Source organism: Coregonus lavaretus (assembly GCF_964263955.1).
Source record: "Coregonus lavaretus genome assembly, chromosome: 16".
Lineage (NCBI taxonomy): Eukaryota > Metazoa > Chordata > Actinopteri > Salmoniformes > Salmonidae > Coregonus > Coregonus lavaretus.
Genome location: NC_140003.1, coordinates 37,923,968 through 37,941,129, shown reverse-complemented (window position 1 = coordinate 37,941,129; position 17,162 = coordinate 37,923,968). Strand labels below are relative to the sequence as shown.

Sequence of the window (17,162 nt, the reverse complement as noted above, 5' to 3'; positions counted from 1 at the left end):
TAGTCTAGTTGAAGACTGTGGTGCTCTGTGACTCTAATCTAATTGAAAACTGTGGGGCTCTATGGCACTAGTCCAGCTGAATACTGTGGTGCTCTGTGGCTGTAGTCTAGTTGAAGACTGTGGTGCTCTGTGGCTCTAGTCTAGTGTAATACTGTGGTGCTCTGTGGCTCTAGTCTAGTTGAATACTGTGGTGCTCTGTGGCTCTAGTCTAGTTGAAAACTATGGTGTTCTGTGGCTCTAGCCTAGTTGAAGACTGTGGTGCTCTGTGGCTCTAGTTATTTGAAGACTGTGGTGCTCTGTGGCTCTTGTCTAGTTGAAGACTTTGGGGCTCTGTGGCTGTAGTCTAGTTGAAGACTGTGGTGATCTGTGACTCTAATCTAATTGAAAACTGTGGGGCTCTATGGCTCTAATCTAGTTGAAGACTGTGGGCCTCTGTGACTCTAATCTAGTCGACGACTTTGGTGCTATGTGACTCTAATCTAGTTGAAGACTGTGGGAGTCTGTGGCTGTGGTCTAGTTGAAGACTTTGGGGCTCTGTGGCTGTAGTCTAGTTGAAGACTGTGGTGCTCTGTGACTCTAATCTAATTGAAAACTCTGGGGCTCTGTGGCACTAGTCCAGCTGAATACTGTGGTGCTCTGTGGCTCTAGTCTAGTTGAAGACTGTGGTGCTCTGTGGCTCTAGTCTAGTTGAAGACTGTGGTGCTCTGTGGCTCTAGTTATTTGAAGACTGTGGTGCTCTGTGGCTCTTGTCTAGTTGAAGACTTTGGGGCTCTGTGGCTGTAGTCTAGTTGAAGACTGTGGTGCTCTGTGACTCTAATCTAATTGAAAACTGTGGGGCTCTATGGCACTAGTCCAGCTGAATACTGTGGTGCTCTGTGGCTGTAGTCTAGTTGAAGACTGTGGTGCTCTGTGGCTCTAGTCTAGTGTAATACTGTGGTGCTCTGTGGCTCTAGTCTAGTTGAATACTGTGGTGCTCTGTGGCTCTAGTCTAGTTGAAAACTATGGTGTTCTGTGGCTCTAGTCTAGTTGAAGACTGTGGTGCTCTGTGGCTCTAGTCTAGTTGAAAACTGTGGGGCTCTGTGGCTCTAATCTAGTTGAAGACTGTGGGCGTCTGTGACTCTAATCTAGTCGACGACTGTGGTGCTATGTGACTCTAATCTAGTTGAAGACTGTGGGAGTCTGTGGCTATGGTCTAGTTGAAGACTTTGGGGCTCTGTGGCTGTAGTCTAGTTGAAGACTGTGGTGCTCTGTGACTCTAATCTAATTGAAAACTCTGGGGCTCTATGGCACTAGTCCAGCTGAATACTGTGGTGCTCTGTGGCTGTAGTCTAGTTGAAGACTGTGGTGCTCTGTGGCTCTAGTCTAGTTGAAGATTGTGGTGCTCTGTGGCTCTAGTCTAGTTGAAGACTGTGGTGCTCTGTGGCTCTAGTTATTTGAAGACTGTGGTGCTCTGTGGCTCTTGTCTAGTTGAAGACTTTGGGGCTCTGTGGCTGTAGTCTAGTTGAAGACTGTGGTGCTCTGTGACTCTAATCTAATTGAAAACTGTGGGGCTCTATGGCACTAGTCCAGCTGAATACTGTGGTGCTCTGTGGCTGTAGTCTAGTTGAAGACTGTGGTGCTCTGTGGCTCTAGTCTAGTGTAATACTGTGGTGCTCTATGGCTCTAGTCTAGTTGAATACTGTGGTGCTCTGTGGCTCTAGTCTAGTCAAAATCTATGGTGCTCTGTGGCTCTAGTCTAGTTGAAGACTGTGGTGCTCTGTGGCTCTAGTCTAGTGTAATACTGTGGTGCTCTGTGGCTCTAATCTAGTTGAAGAATGTGGTGCTCTGTGGCTCTAGTCTAGTTGAATACTGTGGTGCTCTGTGGCTCTAGTCTAGTTGAAGACTGTGGTGCTCTGTGGCTCTAGTCTAGTTGAAAACTGTGGGGCTCTGCGGCTCTAATCTAGTTGAAGACTGTGGGCGTCTGTGACTCTAATCTAGTCGACGACTGTGGTGCTATGTGACTCTAATCTAGTTGAAGACTGTGGGAGTCTGTGGCTGTGGTCTAGTTGAAGACTTTGGGGCTCTGTGGCTGTAGTCTAGTTGAAGACTGTTGTGCTCTGTGACTCTAATCTAATTGAAAACTCTGGGGCTCTATGGCACTAGTCCAGCTGAATACTGTGGTGCTCTGTGGCTGTAGTCTAGTTGAAGACTGTGGTGCTCTGTGGCTGTAGTCTAGTTGAATAATGTTGTGCTCTGTGGCTCTAGTCTAGTTGAAGACTGTGGTGCTCTGTGGCTCTAGTCTAGTTGAAGACTGTGGTGCTCTGTGGCTCTAGTTATTTGAAGACTGTGGTGCTCTGTGGCCCTTGTCTAGTTGAAGACTTTGGGGCTCGGTGGCTGTAGTCTAGTTGAAGACTGTGGTGCTCTGTGACTCTAATCTAATTGAAAACTGTGGGGCTCTATGGCACTAGTCCAGCTGAATACTGTGGTGCTCTGTGGATGTAGTCTAGTTGAAGACTGTGGTGCTCTGTGGCTCTAGTCTAGTTGAAAACTGTGGGGCTCTGTGGCTCTAATCTAGTTGAAGACTGTGGGCGTCTGTGACTCTAATCTAGTCGACGACTGTGGTGCTATGTGACTCTAATCTAGTTGAAGACTGTGGGAGTCTGTGGCTGTGGTCTAGTTGAAGACTTTGGGGCTCTGTGGCTGTAGTCTAGTTGAAGACTGTGGTGCTCTGTGACTCTAATCTAATTGAAAACTCTGGGGCTCTATGGCACTAGTCCAGCTGAATACTGTGGTGCTCTGTGGCTGTAGTCTAGTTGAAGACTGTGGTGCTCTGTGGCTCTAGTCTAGTTGAAGACTGTGGTGCTCTGTGGCTCTAGTCTAGTTGAAGACTGTGGTGCTCTGTGGCTCTAGTTATTTGAAGACTGTGGTGCTCTGTGGCTCTTGTCTAGTTGAAGACTTTGGGGCTCTGTGGCTGTAGTCTAGTTGAAGACTGTGGTGCTCTGTGACTCTAATCTAATTGAAAACTGTGGGGCTCTATGGCACTAGTCCAGCTGAATACTGTGGTGCTCTGTGGCTGTAGTCTAGTTGAAGACTGTGGTGCTCTGTGGCTCTAGTCTAGTGTAATACTGTGGTGCTCTATGGCTCTAGTCTAGTTGAATACTGTGGTGCTCTGTGGCTCTAGTCTAGTCAAAATCTATGGTGCTCTGTGGCTCTAGTCTAGTTGAAGACTGTGGTGCTCTGTGGCTCTAGTCTAGTGTAATACTGTGGTGCTCTGTGGCTCTAATCTAGTTGAAGAATGTGGTGCTCTGTGGCTCTAGTCTAGTTGAATACTGTGGTGCTCTGTGGCTCTAGTCTAGTTGAAGACTGTGGTGCTCTGTGGCTCTAGTCTAGTTGAAAACTGTGGGGTTCTGTGGCTCTAATCTAGTTGAAGACTGTGGGCGTCTGTGACTCTAATCTAGTCGACGACTATGGTGCTATGTGACTCTAATCTAGTTGAAGACTGTGGGAGTCTGTGGCTGTGGTCTAGTTGAAGACTTTGGGGCTCTGTGGCTGTAGACTAGTTGAAGACTGTTGTGCTCTGTGACTCTAATCTAATTGAAAACTCTGGGGCTCTATGGCACTAGTCCAGCTGAATACTGTGGTGCTCTGTGGCTGTAGTCTAGTTGAAGACTGTGGTGCTCTGTGGCTGTAGTCTAGTTGAATAATGTTGTGCTCTGTGGCTCTAGTCTAGTTGAAGACTGTGGTGCTCTGTGGCTCTAGTCTAGTTGAAGACTGTGGTGCTCTGTGGCTCTAGTTATTTGAAGACTGTGGTGCTCTGTGGCCCTTGTCTAGTTGAAGACTTTGGGGCTCGGTGGCTGTAGTCTAGTTGAAGACTGTGGTGATCTGTGACTCTAATCTAATTGAAAACTGTGGGGCTCTATGGCTCTAATCTAGTTGAAGACTGTGGGAGTCTGTGGCTGTGGTCTAGTTGAAGACTTTGGGGCTCTGTGGCTGTAGTCTAGTTGAAGACTGTGGTGCTCTGTGACTCTAATCTAATTGAAAACTCTGGGGCTCTGTGGCACTAGTCCAGCTGAATACTGTGGTGCTCTGTGGATGTAGTCTAGTTGAAGACTGTGGTGCTCTGTGGCTGTAGTCTAGTTGAATAATGTGGAGCTCTGTGGCTCTAGTCTAGTTGAATACTGTTGTGCTCTGTGGCTCTAGTCTAGTTGAAGACTGTGGTGCTCTGTGGCTCTAGTCTAGTTGAAGACTGTGGTGCTCTGTGGCTCTAGTTATTTGAAGACTGTGGTGCTCTGTGGCTCTTGTCTAGTTGAAGACTTTGGGGCTCTGTGGCTGTAGTCTAGTTGAAGACTGTGGTGCTCTGTGACTCTAATCTAATTGAAAACTGTGGGGCTCTATGGCACTAGTCCAGCTGAATACTGTGGTGCTCTGTGGCTGTAGTCTAGTTGAAGACTGTGGTGCTCTGTGGCTCTAGTCTAGTGTAATACTGTGGTGCTCTGTGGCTCTAGTCTAGTTGAATACTGTGGTGCTCTGTGGCTCTAGTCTAGTTGAAGACTGTGGTGCTCTGTGGCTCTAGTCTAGTTGAAGACTGTGGTGCTCTGTGGCTCTAGTTATTTGAAGACTGTGGTGCTCTGTGGCTCTTGTCTAGTTGAAGACTTTGGGGCTCTGTGGCTGTAGTCTAGTTGAAGACTGTGGTGATCTGTGACTCTAATCTAATTGAAAACTGTGGGGCTCTATGGCACTAGTCCAGCTGAATACTGTGGTGCTCTGTGGCTGTAGTCTAGTTGAATACTGTGGTGCTCTGTGGCTCTAGTCTAGTGTAATACTGTGGTGCTCTGTGGCTATAGTCTAGTTGAAAACTATGGTGCTCTGTGGCTCTAGTCTAGTTGAAGACTGTGGTGCTCTGTGGCTCTAGTCTAGTGTAATAATGTGGTGCTCTGTGGCTCTAATCTAGTTGAAGAATGTGGTGCTCTGTGGCTCTAGTCTAGTGAATACTGTGGTGCTCTGTGGCTCTAGTCTAGTTGAAGACTGTGGTGCTATGTGGCTCTAGTCTAGTTGAAAACTGTGGGGCTCTGTGGCTCTAATCTAGTTGAAGACTGTGGGCCTCTGTGACTCTAATCTAGTCGACGACTGTGGTGCTATGTCACTCTAATCTAGTTGAAGACTGTGGGAGTCTGTGGCTGTGGTCTAGTTGAAGACTTTGGGGCTCTGTGGCTGTAGTCTAGTTGAAGACTGTGGTGCTCTGTGACTCTAATCTAATTGAAAACTCTGGGGCTCTGTGGCACTAGTCCAGCTGAATACTGTGGTGCTCTGTGGCTGTAGTCTAGTTGAAGATTGTGGTGCTCTCTAGTTGAATAATGTGGAGCTCTGTGGCTCTAGTCTAGTTGAATACTGTGGTGCCCTGTGGCTCTAGTCTAGTTGAAGACTGTGGTGTTTTGTGGCTCTAGTCTAGTGTAATACTGTGGAGCTCTGTGGCTCTTGTCTAGTTGAATACTGTGGTGCTCTGTGGCTCTAGTCTAGTTGAAGACTGTGGTGCTCTGTGGCTCTAGTCTAGTTGAAGACTGTGGTGCTCTGTGGCTCTAGTTATTTGAAGACTGTGGTGCTCTGTGGCTCTTGTCTAGTTGAAGACTTTGGGGCTCTGTGGCTGTAGTCTAGTTGAAGACTGTGGTGATCTGTGACTCTAATCTAATTGAAAACTGTGGGGCTCTATGGCACTAGTCCAGCTGAATACTGTGGTGCTCTGTGGCTGTAGTCTAGTTGAAGACTGTGGTGCTCTGTGGCTCTAGTCTAGTGTAATACTGTGGTGCTCTGTGGCTCTAGTCTAGTTGAAAACTATGGTGCTCTGTGGCTCTAGTCTAGTTGAAGACTGTGGTGCTCTGTGGCTCTAGTCTAGTGTATACTGTGGTGCTCTGTGGCTCTAATCTAGTTGAAGAATGTGGTGCTCTGTGGCTCTAGTCTAGTTGAATACTGTGGTGCTCTGTGGCTCTAGTCTAGTTGAAGACTGTGGTGCTCTGTGGCTCTAGACTAGTTGAAAACTTTGGGGCTCTGTGGCTCTAATCTAGTTGAAGACTGTGGGCCTCTGTGACTCTAATCTAGTCGACGACTGTGGTGCTATGTGACTCTAATCTAGTTGAAGACTGTGGGAGTCTGTGGCTGTAGTCTAGTTGAAGACTTTGGGGCTCTGTGGCTGTAGTCTAGTTGAAGACTGTGGTGCTCTGTGACTCTAATCTAATTGAAAACTCTGGGGCTCTATGGCACTAGTCCAGCTGAATACTGTGGTGCTCTGTGGCTGTAGTCTAGTTGAAGACTGTGGTGCTCTGTGGCTGTAGTCTAGTTGAATAATGTTGTGCTCTGTGGCTCTAGTCTACTTGAAGACTGTGGTGCTCTGTGGCTCTAGTCTAGTTGAAGACTGTGGTGCTCTGTGGCTCTAGTTATTTGAAGACTGTGGTGCTCTGTGGCTCTTGTCTAGTTGAAGACTTTGGGGCTCTGTGGCTGTAGTCTAGTTGAAGACTGTGGTGCTCTTTGACTCTAATCTAATTGAAAACTGTGGGGCTCTATGGCACTAGTCCAGCTGAATACTGTGGTGCTCTGTGGCTGTAGTCTAGTTGAAGACTGTGGTACTCTGTGGCTCTAGTCTAGTGTAATAATGTGGAGCTCTGTGGCTCTAGTCTAGTTGAATACTGTGGTGCCCTGTGGCTCTAGTCTAGTTGAAAAATGTGATGCTTTGTGGCTCTAGTCTAGTGTAATACTGTGGAGCTCTGTGGCTCTTGTCTAGTTGAATACTGTGCTGCTCTGTGGCTCTAGTCTAGTTGAAGACTGTGGTGCTCTGTGGCTCTAGTCTAGTTGAAGACTGTGGTGCTCTGTGGCTCTAGTTATTTGAAGACTGTGGTGCTCTGTGGCTCTTGTCTAGTTGAAGACTTTGGGGCTCAGTGGCTGTAGTCTAGTTGAAGACTGTGGTGCTATGTGGCTCTAGTCTAGTTGAAAACTGTGGGGCTCTGTGGCTCTAATCTAGTTGAAGACTGTGGGCCTCTGTGACTCTAATCTAGTCGACGACTGTGGTGCTATGTCACTCTAATCTAGTTGAAGACTGTGGGAGTCTGTGGCTGTGGTCTAGTTGAAGACTTTGGGGCTCTGTGGCTGTAGTCTAGTTGAAGACTGTGGTGCTCTGTGACTCTAATCTAATTGAAAACTCTGGGGCTCTGTGGCACTAGTCCAGCTGAATACTGTGGTGCTCTGTGGCTGTAGTCTAGTTGAAGACTGTGGTGCTCTCTAGTTGAATAATGTGGAGCTCTGTGGCTCTAGTCTAGTTGAATACTGTGGTGCCCTGTGGCTCTAGTCTAGTTGAAGACTGTGGTGCTTTGTGGCTCTAGTCTAGTGTAATACTGTGGAGCTCTGTGGCTCTTGTCTAGTTGAATACTGTGGTGCTCTGTGGCTCTAGTCTAGTTGAAGACTGTGGTGCACTGTGGCTCTAGTCTAGTTGAAGACTCTGGTGCTCTGTGGCTCTAGTTATTTGAAGACTGTGGTGCTCTGTGGCTCTTGTCTAGTTGAAGACTTTGGGGCTCTGTGGCTGTAGTCTAGTTGAAGACTGTGGTGATCTGTGACTCTAATCTAATTGAAAACTGTGGGGCTCTATGGCACTAGTCCAGCTGAATACTGTGGTGCTCTGTGGCTGTAGTCTAGTTGAAGACTGTGGTGCTCTGTGGCTCTAGTCTAGTGTAATACTGTGGTGCTCTGTGGCTCTAGTCTAGTTGAAAACTATGGTGCTCTGTGGCTCTAGTCTAGTTGAAGACTGTGGTGCTCTGTGGCTCTAGTCTAGTGTAATACTGTGGTGCTCTGTGGCTCTAATCTAGTTGAAGAATGTGGTGCTCTGTGGCTCTAGTCTAGTTGAATACTGTGGTGCTCTGTGGCTCTAGTCTAGTTGAAGACTGTGGTGCTCTGTGGCTCTAGTCTAGTTGAAAACTGTGGGGCTCTGTGGCTCTAATCTAGTTGAAGACTGTGGGCCTCTGTGACTCTAATCTAGTCGACGACTGTGGTGCTATGTGACTCTAATCTAGTTGAAGACTGTGGGAGTCTGTGGCTGTAGTCTAGTTGAAGACTTTGGGGCTCTGTGGCTGTAGTCTAGTTGAAGACTGTGGTGCTCTGTTACTCTAATCTAATTGAAAACTCTGGGGCTCTATGGCACTAGTCCAGCTGAATACTGTGGTGCTCTGTGGCTGTAGTCTAGTTGAATACTGTGGTGCTCTGTGGCTGTAGTCTAGTTGAATAATGTTGTGCTCTGTGGCTCTAGTCTAGTTGAAGACTGTGGTGCTCTGTGGCTCTAGTCTAGTTGAAGACTGTGGTGCTCTGTGGCTCTAGTTATTTGAAGACTGTGGTGCTCTGTGGCTCTTGTCTAGATGAAGACTTTGGGGCTCTGTGGCTGTAGTCTAGTTGAAGACTGTGGTGCTCTTTGACTCTAATCTAATTGAAAACTGTGGGGCTCTATGGCACTAGTCCAGCTGAATACTGTGGTGCTCTGTGGCTCTAGTCTGGTTGAAAACTGTGGGGCTCTGTGGCTCTAATCTAGTTGAAGACTGTGGGCCTCTGTGACTCTAATCTAGTCGACGACTGTGGAGCTATGTGACTCTAATCTAGTTGAAGACTGTGGGAGTCTGTGGCTGTAGTCTAGTTGAAGACTTTGGGGCTCTGTGGCTGTAGTCTAGTTGAAGACTGTGGTGCTCTGTGACTCTAATCTAATTGAAAACTCTGGGGCTCTATGGCACTAGTCCAGCTGAATACTGTGGTGCTCTGTGGCTGTAGTCTAGTTGAAGACTGTGGTGCTCTGTGGCTGTAGTCTAGTTGAATAATGTTGTGCTCTGTGGCTCTAGTCTAGTTGAAGACTGTGGTGCTCTGTGGCTCTAGTCTAGTTGAAGACTGTGGTGCTCTGTGGCTCTAGTTATTTGAAGACTGTGGTGCTCTGTGGCTCTTGTCTAGTTGAAGACTTTGGGGCTCTGTGGCTGTAGTCTAGTTGAAGACTGTGGTGCTCTTTGACTCTAATCTAATTGAAAACTGTGGGGCTCTATGGCACTAGTCCAGCTGAATACTGTGGTGCTCTGTGGCTGTAGTCTAGTTGAAGACTGTGGTACTCTGTGGCTCTAGTCTAGTGTAATAATGTGGAGCTCTGTGGCTCTAGTCTAGTTGAATACTGTGGTGCCCTGTGGCTCTAGTCTAGTTGAAGAATGTGGTGCTTTGTGGCTCTAGTCTAGTGTAATACTGTGGAGCTCTGTGGCTCTTGTCTAGTTGAATACTGTGGTGCTCTGTGGCTCTAGTCTAGTTGAAGACTGTGGTGCTCTGTGGCTCTAGTCTAGTTGAAGACTGTGGTGCTCTGTGGCTCTAGTTATTTGAAGACTGTGGTGCTCTGTGGCTCTTGTCTAGTTGAAGACTTTGGGGCTCAGTGGCTGTAGTCTAGTTGAAGTCTTTGGTGATCTGTGACTCTAATCTAATTGAAAACTGTGGGGCTCTATGGCACTAGTCTAGTTGAAGACTGTGGTGCTCTGTGGCTGTAATCTAGTTGAAGACTGTGGTGCTCTGTGGCTCTAGTCTAGTGTAATACTGTGGTGCTCTGTGGCTCTAGTCTAGTTGAAAACTATGGTGGTCTGTGGCTCTAGTCTAGTTGAAGACTGTGGTGCTCTGTGGCTCTAGTCTAGTGTAATACTGTGGTGCTCTGTGGCTCTTGTCTAGTTGAAGAATGTGGTGCTCTGTGGCTCTAGTCTAGTTGAATATTGTGGTGCTCTGTGGCTCTAGTCTAGTTGAAGACTGTGGTGCTCTGTGGCTCTAGTCTAGTTGAATACAGTGGTGCTCTGTGGCTCTAGTCTAGTTGAAGACTGTGGTTCTTTGTGGCTGTAGTCTAGTGTAATACTGTGGTGCTATATGGCTCTAGTCTAGTTGAATACTATGGTGCTCTGTGGCTCTAGTCTAGTTTAATACTGTGCTGCTCTGTGGCTCTAGTCTAGTTGAAGACTGTGGTGCTCTTTGGCTCTTGTCTAGTTGAAGACTGTGGTGTTCTGTGGCTCTAGTCTAGTTGAAGACTGTGGTGCTTTTTGGCTCTAGTTTAGTTGAAGACTGTGGTGCTCTTTGGCTATTGTCTAGTTGAAGACTGTGGTGCTCTGTGGCTCTAGTCTAGTGGAAGACTGTGGTGCTCTGTGGCTGTAGTCTAGTTGAATACTGTGGTACTCTGTGGCTCTAGTATATTTGAAGACTGTGGTGCTCTGTGGCTCTAGTCTAGTTGAATACTGTGGTGCCCTGTGGCTCTAGTCTAGTTGAATACTTTGGTTCTCTGTGATTCAAATCTAGTTGAAGAATGTGGTGCTCTGTGGCTCTATTCTAGTTTAATAATGTGGTGCTCTGTGGCTCTAGTCTAGTTGAAGATTGTGGTGCTCTGTGGCTCTAGTTTAGTTGAAGACTTTGGTGCTCTTTGGCTCTTGTCTAGTTGAAGACTGTGGTGCTCTGTGGCTCTAGTCTAGTTGAAGACTGTGGTGCTCTGTGACTCTAATCTAGTTGAAGACTGTGGGGCTCTGTGACTCTAGTCTAGTTGAAGACTGTGGGGCTCTTTGGCTGTAGTTTAGTTGAAGACTGTCGTGCTCTGTGACTCTAATCTAGTTGAAAACTGTGGGGCTCTGTGGCTCTAGTCTATTTGAAGACTGTGATGCTCTGTGACTCTAATCTATTTGAAGACTGTGGTGCTCTGTGACTCTAATCTAGTTGAAGACTCTGGGGCTCTGTGGCTCTATTCTAGTTGAATACTGTGGTGCTCTGTGTCTCTAGTCTAGTTGAAGACTGTGGTGCTCTGTGGCTCTAGTTTAGTTGAAGACTGTGGTGCTCTTTGGCTCTTGTCTAGTTGAAGACTGTGGTGCTCTGTGGCTCTAGTCTAGTGGAAGACTGTGGTGCTCTGTGGCTGTAGTCTATTTGAATACTGTGGTGCTTTTTGGCTCTAGTATATTTGAAGACTGTGGTGCTCTGTGGCTCTAGTCTAGTTGAATACTGTGGTGCCCTGTGGCTCTAGTCTAGTTGAATACTTTGGTGCTCTGTGACTCAAATCTAGTTGAAGAATGTGGTGCTCTGTGGCTCTATTCTAGTTGAATACTTTGGTGCTCTGTGGCTCTAGTCTAGTTGAAGACTGTGGTGCTCTGTGGCTCTAGTTTAGTTGAAGACTGTGGTGCTCTTTTGCTCTTGTCTAGTTGAAGACTGTGGTGCTCTGTGGCTCTAGTCTAGTTGAAGACTGTGGTGCTCTGTGACTCTAATCTAGTTGTAGACTGTGGGGCTCTGTGACTCTAGTCTAGTTGAAGACTGTGGGGCTCTGTGGCTGTAGTTTAGTTGAAGACTGTCGTGCTCTGTGACTCTAATCTAGTTGAAAACTGTGGGGCTCTGTGGCTCTAGTCTATTTGAAGACTGTGATGCTCTGTGACTCTAATCTATTTGAAGACTGTGGTGCTCTGTGACTCTAATCTAGTTGAAGACTCTGGGGCTCTGTGGCTAAAGTTGATTTTTCGTAGTTCTGCTGGTGTTTGGCTCTCAGGTTTCCATCCTGGGAATGAGAAGGTGAAAAGGTTGGGAAGAATGGTTCCGCCTCAGAACAAAAAGAGGGAACTTTGAGAAAAACTGACATTTTGAAGGTTGTCAGAAATGAAAAGCAAGCCTCACCTACAATATCACAGAATTCCAATGGGGGACAGGGGAGGGGGTGGGGGGGTTGATAAGCTTTAGGGGGCTTTACACCTCTACACCACACCCTTGGCCATGGGCCAGCTCAGCCATGCTCCAGGTTCTCAGGGGGGAGAGCTTTACCTCACAGCCCAGCAGGAGAGAGCCGTGCCTGGGCTAACACTCCTACGCTATCATCTGCACTGGTTCCCCTGATTTCATACTGTATCTCCCACATCTGGCTCAACTACAGCTGTTTTATTTTCTCTGGTGGCAAAAATATTTATCTTTCACCAACTCTCCCTTCCTTCGTCTCTCGTGCCCGACATTGCTCTCCAATCATCCCTCCATCTGTCCTGCTCTCTCTCATCCATCCCTCCATCTGTCCTGCCCTCTCTCATCCATCCCTCCATCTGTCCTCCCCTCTCTCATCCATCCCTCCATCTGTCCTGCCCTCTCTCATCCATCCCTCCATCTGTCCTGCCCTCTCTCATCCATCCATCTGTCCTGCCCTCTCTCATCCATCCCTCCATCTGTCCTCCCCTCTCTCATCCTTCCCTCCATCTGTCCTGCCCTCTCTCATCCATCCCTCCATCTGTCCTGCCCTCTCTCATCCATCCCTCCATCTGTCCTGCCCTCTCTCATCCATCCCTCCATCTGTCCTGCCCTCTCTCATCCATCCCTCCATCTGTCCTGCCCTCTCTCATCCATCCCTCCATCTGTCTAGCCCTCTCTCATCCATCCCTCCATCTGTCCTGCTCTCTCTCATCCATCCCTCCATCTGTCCTGCCCTCTCTCATCCATCCCTCCATCTGTCCTGCTCTCTCTCATCCATCCCTCCATCTGTCCTGCTCTCTCTCATCCATCCCTCCATCTGTCCTGCTCTCTCTCATCCATCCCTCCATCTGTCCTGCCCTCTCATCCATCCCTCCATCTGTCCTGCTCTCTCTCATCCATCCCTCCATCTGTCCTGCCCTCTCTCATCCATCCCTCCATCTGTCCTGCCCTCTCTCATCCATCCCTCCAGCTTTCCTCCCCTCTCTCATCCATCCCTCCATCTGTCTAGCCCTCTCTCATCCATCCCTCCATCTGTCCTGCCCTCTCTCATCCATCCCTCCATCTGTCCTGCCCTCTCTCATCCATCCCTCCATCCCTCAGGCTGTTAGACACATACACCTGAATAAGAAAAGGAGAGCAGCAAACTCTAGGAGCTCAGATGAAATAATGTAATAGTAGCGTTTCGACAGCCATGCTGTATTCATCAGGATTTAATACACCTAACATGCACAAAGAGATATAAAGTGAATCAACAAATTATCCAGATGATTGATGTCACTTCAGCCAATAACAATTTAACGTAACATCTTCCAAACGGGGAACAAGCGCCAAAATGACGAGTTTTTCCACAGTGCTTGCCTTTCTAGCCATCTCCACTCTGGAGTCCCACTCACTTCAAATCAGCTTTATTAGCATCAACGTTTTCAAACAGTTCCCAACTTTAATTCACAGAAAGCACTGTAGAGACAGATAGGAGACATGGCAGGCACTTCCAGAGTTTTCTGTGACTGTCATGAGAATCCTAATCATAGTGAACCCTCAAAACAGGGCTGATTCCCATATTGAACAGATTAAACTTTTTGGCCCCATTTACAACATGATTAACAATAAACTAACTGACTGAAGAGACAGACAGACAGAGGCAAAGTGAGAGGAGGTAGGGAGAGGGAGAGAGAGAGAGAGAGAGAGAGAGAGAGAGAGAGAGAGAGAGAGAGAGAGAGAGAGAGAGAGAGAGAGAGAGAGAGAGAGAGAGAGAGAGAGAGAGAGAGAGAGAGAGAGAGAGGGGGGTGACAAATAGGGAGAGTAATTAATTAGAAGTAATTAAACTGCAAAATAAAATAAAAATTCTGCCTCGAAGGTAAGACAATGGCACACTTCTGGACAAGCACATGGCACATTGCAAAAAGGGACAAACTACCAACAACCCTGACCTGTAACCTGGAAACACTTTCATTTGTAAAGACTGGACACTATTAGTAGGAGTTAACCACTCTTGCCCTCGCCTGCCCACCTTGTTTCACGGAAATGGGACAAACTCAAGTGGCTCTTAAAGAACCCAGCACAAGCACAATTTTTGTCCAGTTAGCGAACACCTTGGAACACCTTGCTCCCGGTCAACTAAAGACAGTTCATCGATTTTCAACATTACATACAGTAGACCTACAGTAGGCACAGAGTAGTGTATTCTACTATGTACCACAATAGGGCAAACTTGATCTCTCAATTGAGTGCTTGCGTCTAGGCACACATTCACAGAACCACCAGCTTTTCAGGCAATATGGGGCAAGGCAACGGCCACCTGTGGTTGTCACAGCAACATATGCAGGACAGCACGTTTTTGCCATGTGATAACGGTCAAATGCAATAACACATGATACAATAACAACCACATCACATACCATCCAACATACAGTATAATTAAGCAATAGGGCACAAGGGGGTGTGGTAAATGGCCAATATACCATGGCTAAGGGCTGTTCTGATGCACAACGCAACGCGGCGTGCCTGGACACAGCCCTTAGCCGTGGTATATTGGTCATATACCACAAACCCCCGAGGCGCCTTATTGCTATTATAAACTGGTTACCAACGTAATTAGAGCAGTTAAAAATAAATATTTTGTCATACTCATGGTATACGGTCTGTTATACCACGGCTGTCAGACAATCAGCATTCAGGGCTCGAACCACCCAGTTTATAATAACAATTGCATACCATTAATCATACTGTACCTAGACCTAAACCACAACCACATACCATGAAATATGCACAGTGTTTTGAGCATGATCTCAGTGGACATAGTCTCTGTGTAAGCATTACAATAACAGTCATATGCCAGATTTAGATTCAACACTGCAATAATGTCTAGCAATATTATATGAACACAGAATCACTACAGGATCCATGCAAGGTGTCGATTGATAAAATACCATTCACCAATACTGTACAGTTTGGTCCAACAATTCTACATGAAACTGAGCGGTCAGCATCATTAAATGTAATGCAATCATAATATGTATGGGGTGTCCACATTTCATTCAACTGAATGTCTACATGTGTTTAATTACATTCATATTTTATTTACATCATCTGAGGCAAACTGTCTTTGCAAAACTCAATAGCCTGTGATAGGCAAGACAGAATTCCCATACAAATACATATATTCATCCTATTTGATGTACAGTCAACTCCTGATAAGTGCACATTGGATAACTGCAAGCTGTGCATTGTAGTTAATCCGTTCTTATTAAAGTTCAGTGTTTTTCATTGTTTTGTATCTGCATGCTTCAGTTTAGTGCATGCCAAGCAATTCCAATAACATTGTATTTATCAGGAGCTGACTGTAAGTGTTCTACATGGTGATGATGGTGATACAGATGTCACCTACCTCTGCTTCTCCGAGCCGTGGACGAGCTGGCCAGCGCCATCCCAACGATGACGAGGAGGTAGAGGAAGAGGAGGAAGGTGTGTGAGCGCTGCATGGTTGTAGCTTCTCTGCAGAGGTCTCAGGTAAAAAGGACTGGCTGGTGGGTCTCACTAGATACACGTGACTTGTGTAGATCTGCTCAGGTACTCCACTAAATGATCACAGTTCAGGACTAAGAGGAGGACTAAGGTGAGCCACTGGACTACAGTACTGGAGAATTTCAGAGTAAATATCAACCAGCTCTGGACTAGCTCACAGACTGCGCCTGGTATACGACTACAACAGTGGAACTAGAACAGTAGAACTAGAACAGTAAAGTCATTCTCCTAGGTCTGTGTGATTCTGAGAACTGTCTCTGGTGGCTGGACTACTTCCCTGAGCTGGTGGGTCTCAGGACTTGTGCAGCACACTGGACAGGCTCTGTCTGAGGCTGAGGGGCTGGGTGCGCTGAGGCTCTATGCTGTGCTCTGGGATCCAGGGAGACCAGCCTGCAGCATATATACCTACAGAGGGAGGGGACACAGGAAAGCAGACACACCCCTTTTCTTTTTTCGCACTCTCCCACAGAGAACAGCACTCTTTTACTTGCTGTCACACCCTCTCTCTCTCTCTCTCTCTCTCTCTCGTGTCTCTGGCCCTTTCTCTTTCTCTCTTCCGTTCTCTTTCATTTTCACTCACTCTCTTTCTCTCTCATTCCCCCTTTCATTTTTTCTTTCTTTCTTTCTTTCTGTAATTTTTTTTCTACGATTTCCACACCTCCACTGTTTTCCATCCATAAGGCTCTTGCTGATTTTTCGTTGCACTTACTCTCTAATTCTCTCTTTCCTTTCTTTCTCTCCCTCCTTCTTTTTCCTCCCTTTCCTATCCCTCACTCTAACACTCTTTTTACCTCTCTCTTAATTTAGCCCAAAGTTGTAAGGTGTTTAAAGGTTCTGGAAGAGTCTTCCAAAAACGGAGGTAAGGAGGAAAAAGAGAAGAGTGGTGTTCCAGTAGAGTTTTTCCTCTTTCATCCCTCTCTCATCCCTCTGTCATCCCTCTCACATTCCTCTCTCATCCCTCTCTCATCCCTCTCTCATCCCTCTCTCATTCCTATCTCATCCCTCTCTCATCCCTCTGTCATCCCTCTCTCATTACTCTCTCATCCCTCTGTCATCCCTCTCTCTTCCCTCTCTCATCCCTCACTCATTCCTCTCTCATTCCTCTCTCATCCCTCTCTCATTTCTCTCATCCCTCTCTCATCCCTCTCTCATCCCTCTCTCATTCCTCTCTCATCCCTCTCTCATCCCTCTCTCATTCCTCTCTCATCCCTCTGTCATCCCTCTGTCATTCCTCTGTCATCTCTCTGTAATCCCTCTCTCATCCCTCTCACTCCTCTCTCATCCCTCTCTCATCCCTATGTCATCCCTCTCTCATCCCTCTCACTCCTCTCTCATCCCTCTGTCATCCCTCTCTCATTCCTCTCTCATCCCTCTGTCATCCCTCTCTCGTCCCTCTCACTCCTCTCTCATCTCTCTGTCATCCCTCTTTCATCCCTATATCATCCCTCTGTCATCCCTCTGTCATCCCTCTGTCATCCCTCTCTCATCCCTCTCCCCTCTCTCATACCTCTCTCATCCCTCTCTCATTCCTATCTCATCCCTCTCTCATTCCTCTCTCATCCCTCTGTCATCCCTCTCTCATTCCTATCTCATCCCTCTCTCATTCCTCTCTCATCCCTCTGTCATCCCTCTCTCATTCCTATCTCATCCCTCTCTCATCCCTCTGTCATCCCTCTGTCATCCCTCTCTCATCCCTCTCCCCTCTCTCATACCTCTCTAATCCCTCTCTCATCCCTCTCTCATCCCTCTCTCATTCCTCTGTCATCCCTCTCTCATTCCTATCTCATCCCTCTCTCATTCCTCTCTCATCCCTCTGTCATTCCTCTGTCATTCCTATCTCATCCCTCTCTCATTCCTCCGTCATCCCTATCTCATCCCTCTCTCATTCCTCTCATTCCTCTCTCATCCCTCTCTCATCCCTCTCTCAT

At 47.1% G+C, this 17,162-nt stretch overlaps 1 protein-coding gene across 1 annotated transcript in view; it reads right to left on the bottom strand.

Moving 5' to 3' along the window:
* The window catches only part of LOC311143491 (target of Nesh-SH3-like), a gene marked incomplete at its 5' end in the record, with an annotated part of 72,248 nt that extends 57,057 nt beyond the window's left edge, over window positions 1-15,191 (bottom strand). Inside the window, one exon of the mRNA XM_084179318.1 lies at window positions 15,098-15,191. Within this exon, the coding sequence (XP_084035444.1) occupies window positions 15,098-15,191 (94 nt within the window). The remainder of the gene's footprint in view (window positions 1-15,097) is intronic.
* Between the last annotated feature and the right edge of the window lie 1,971 nt (window positions 15,192-17,162).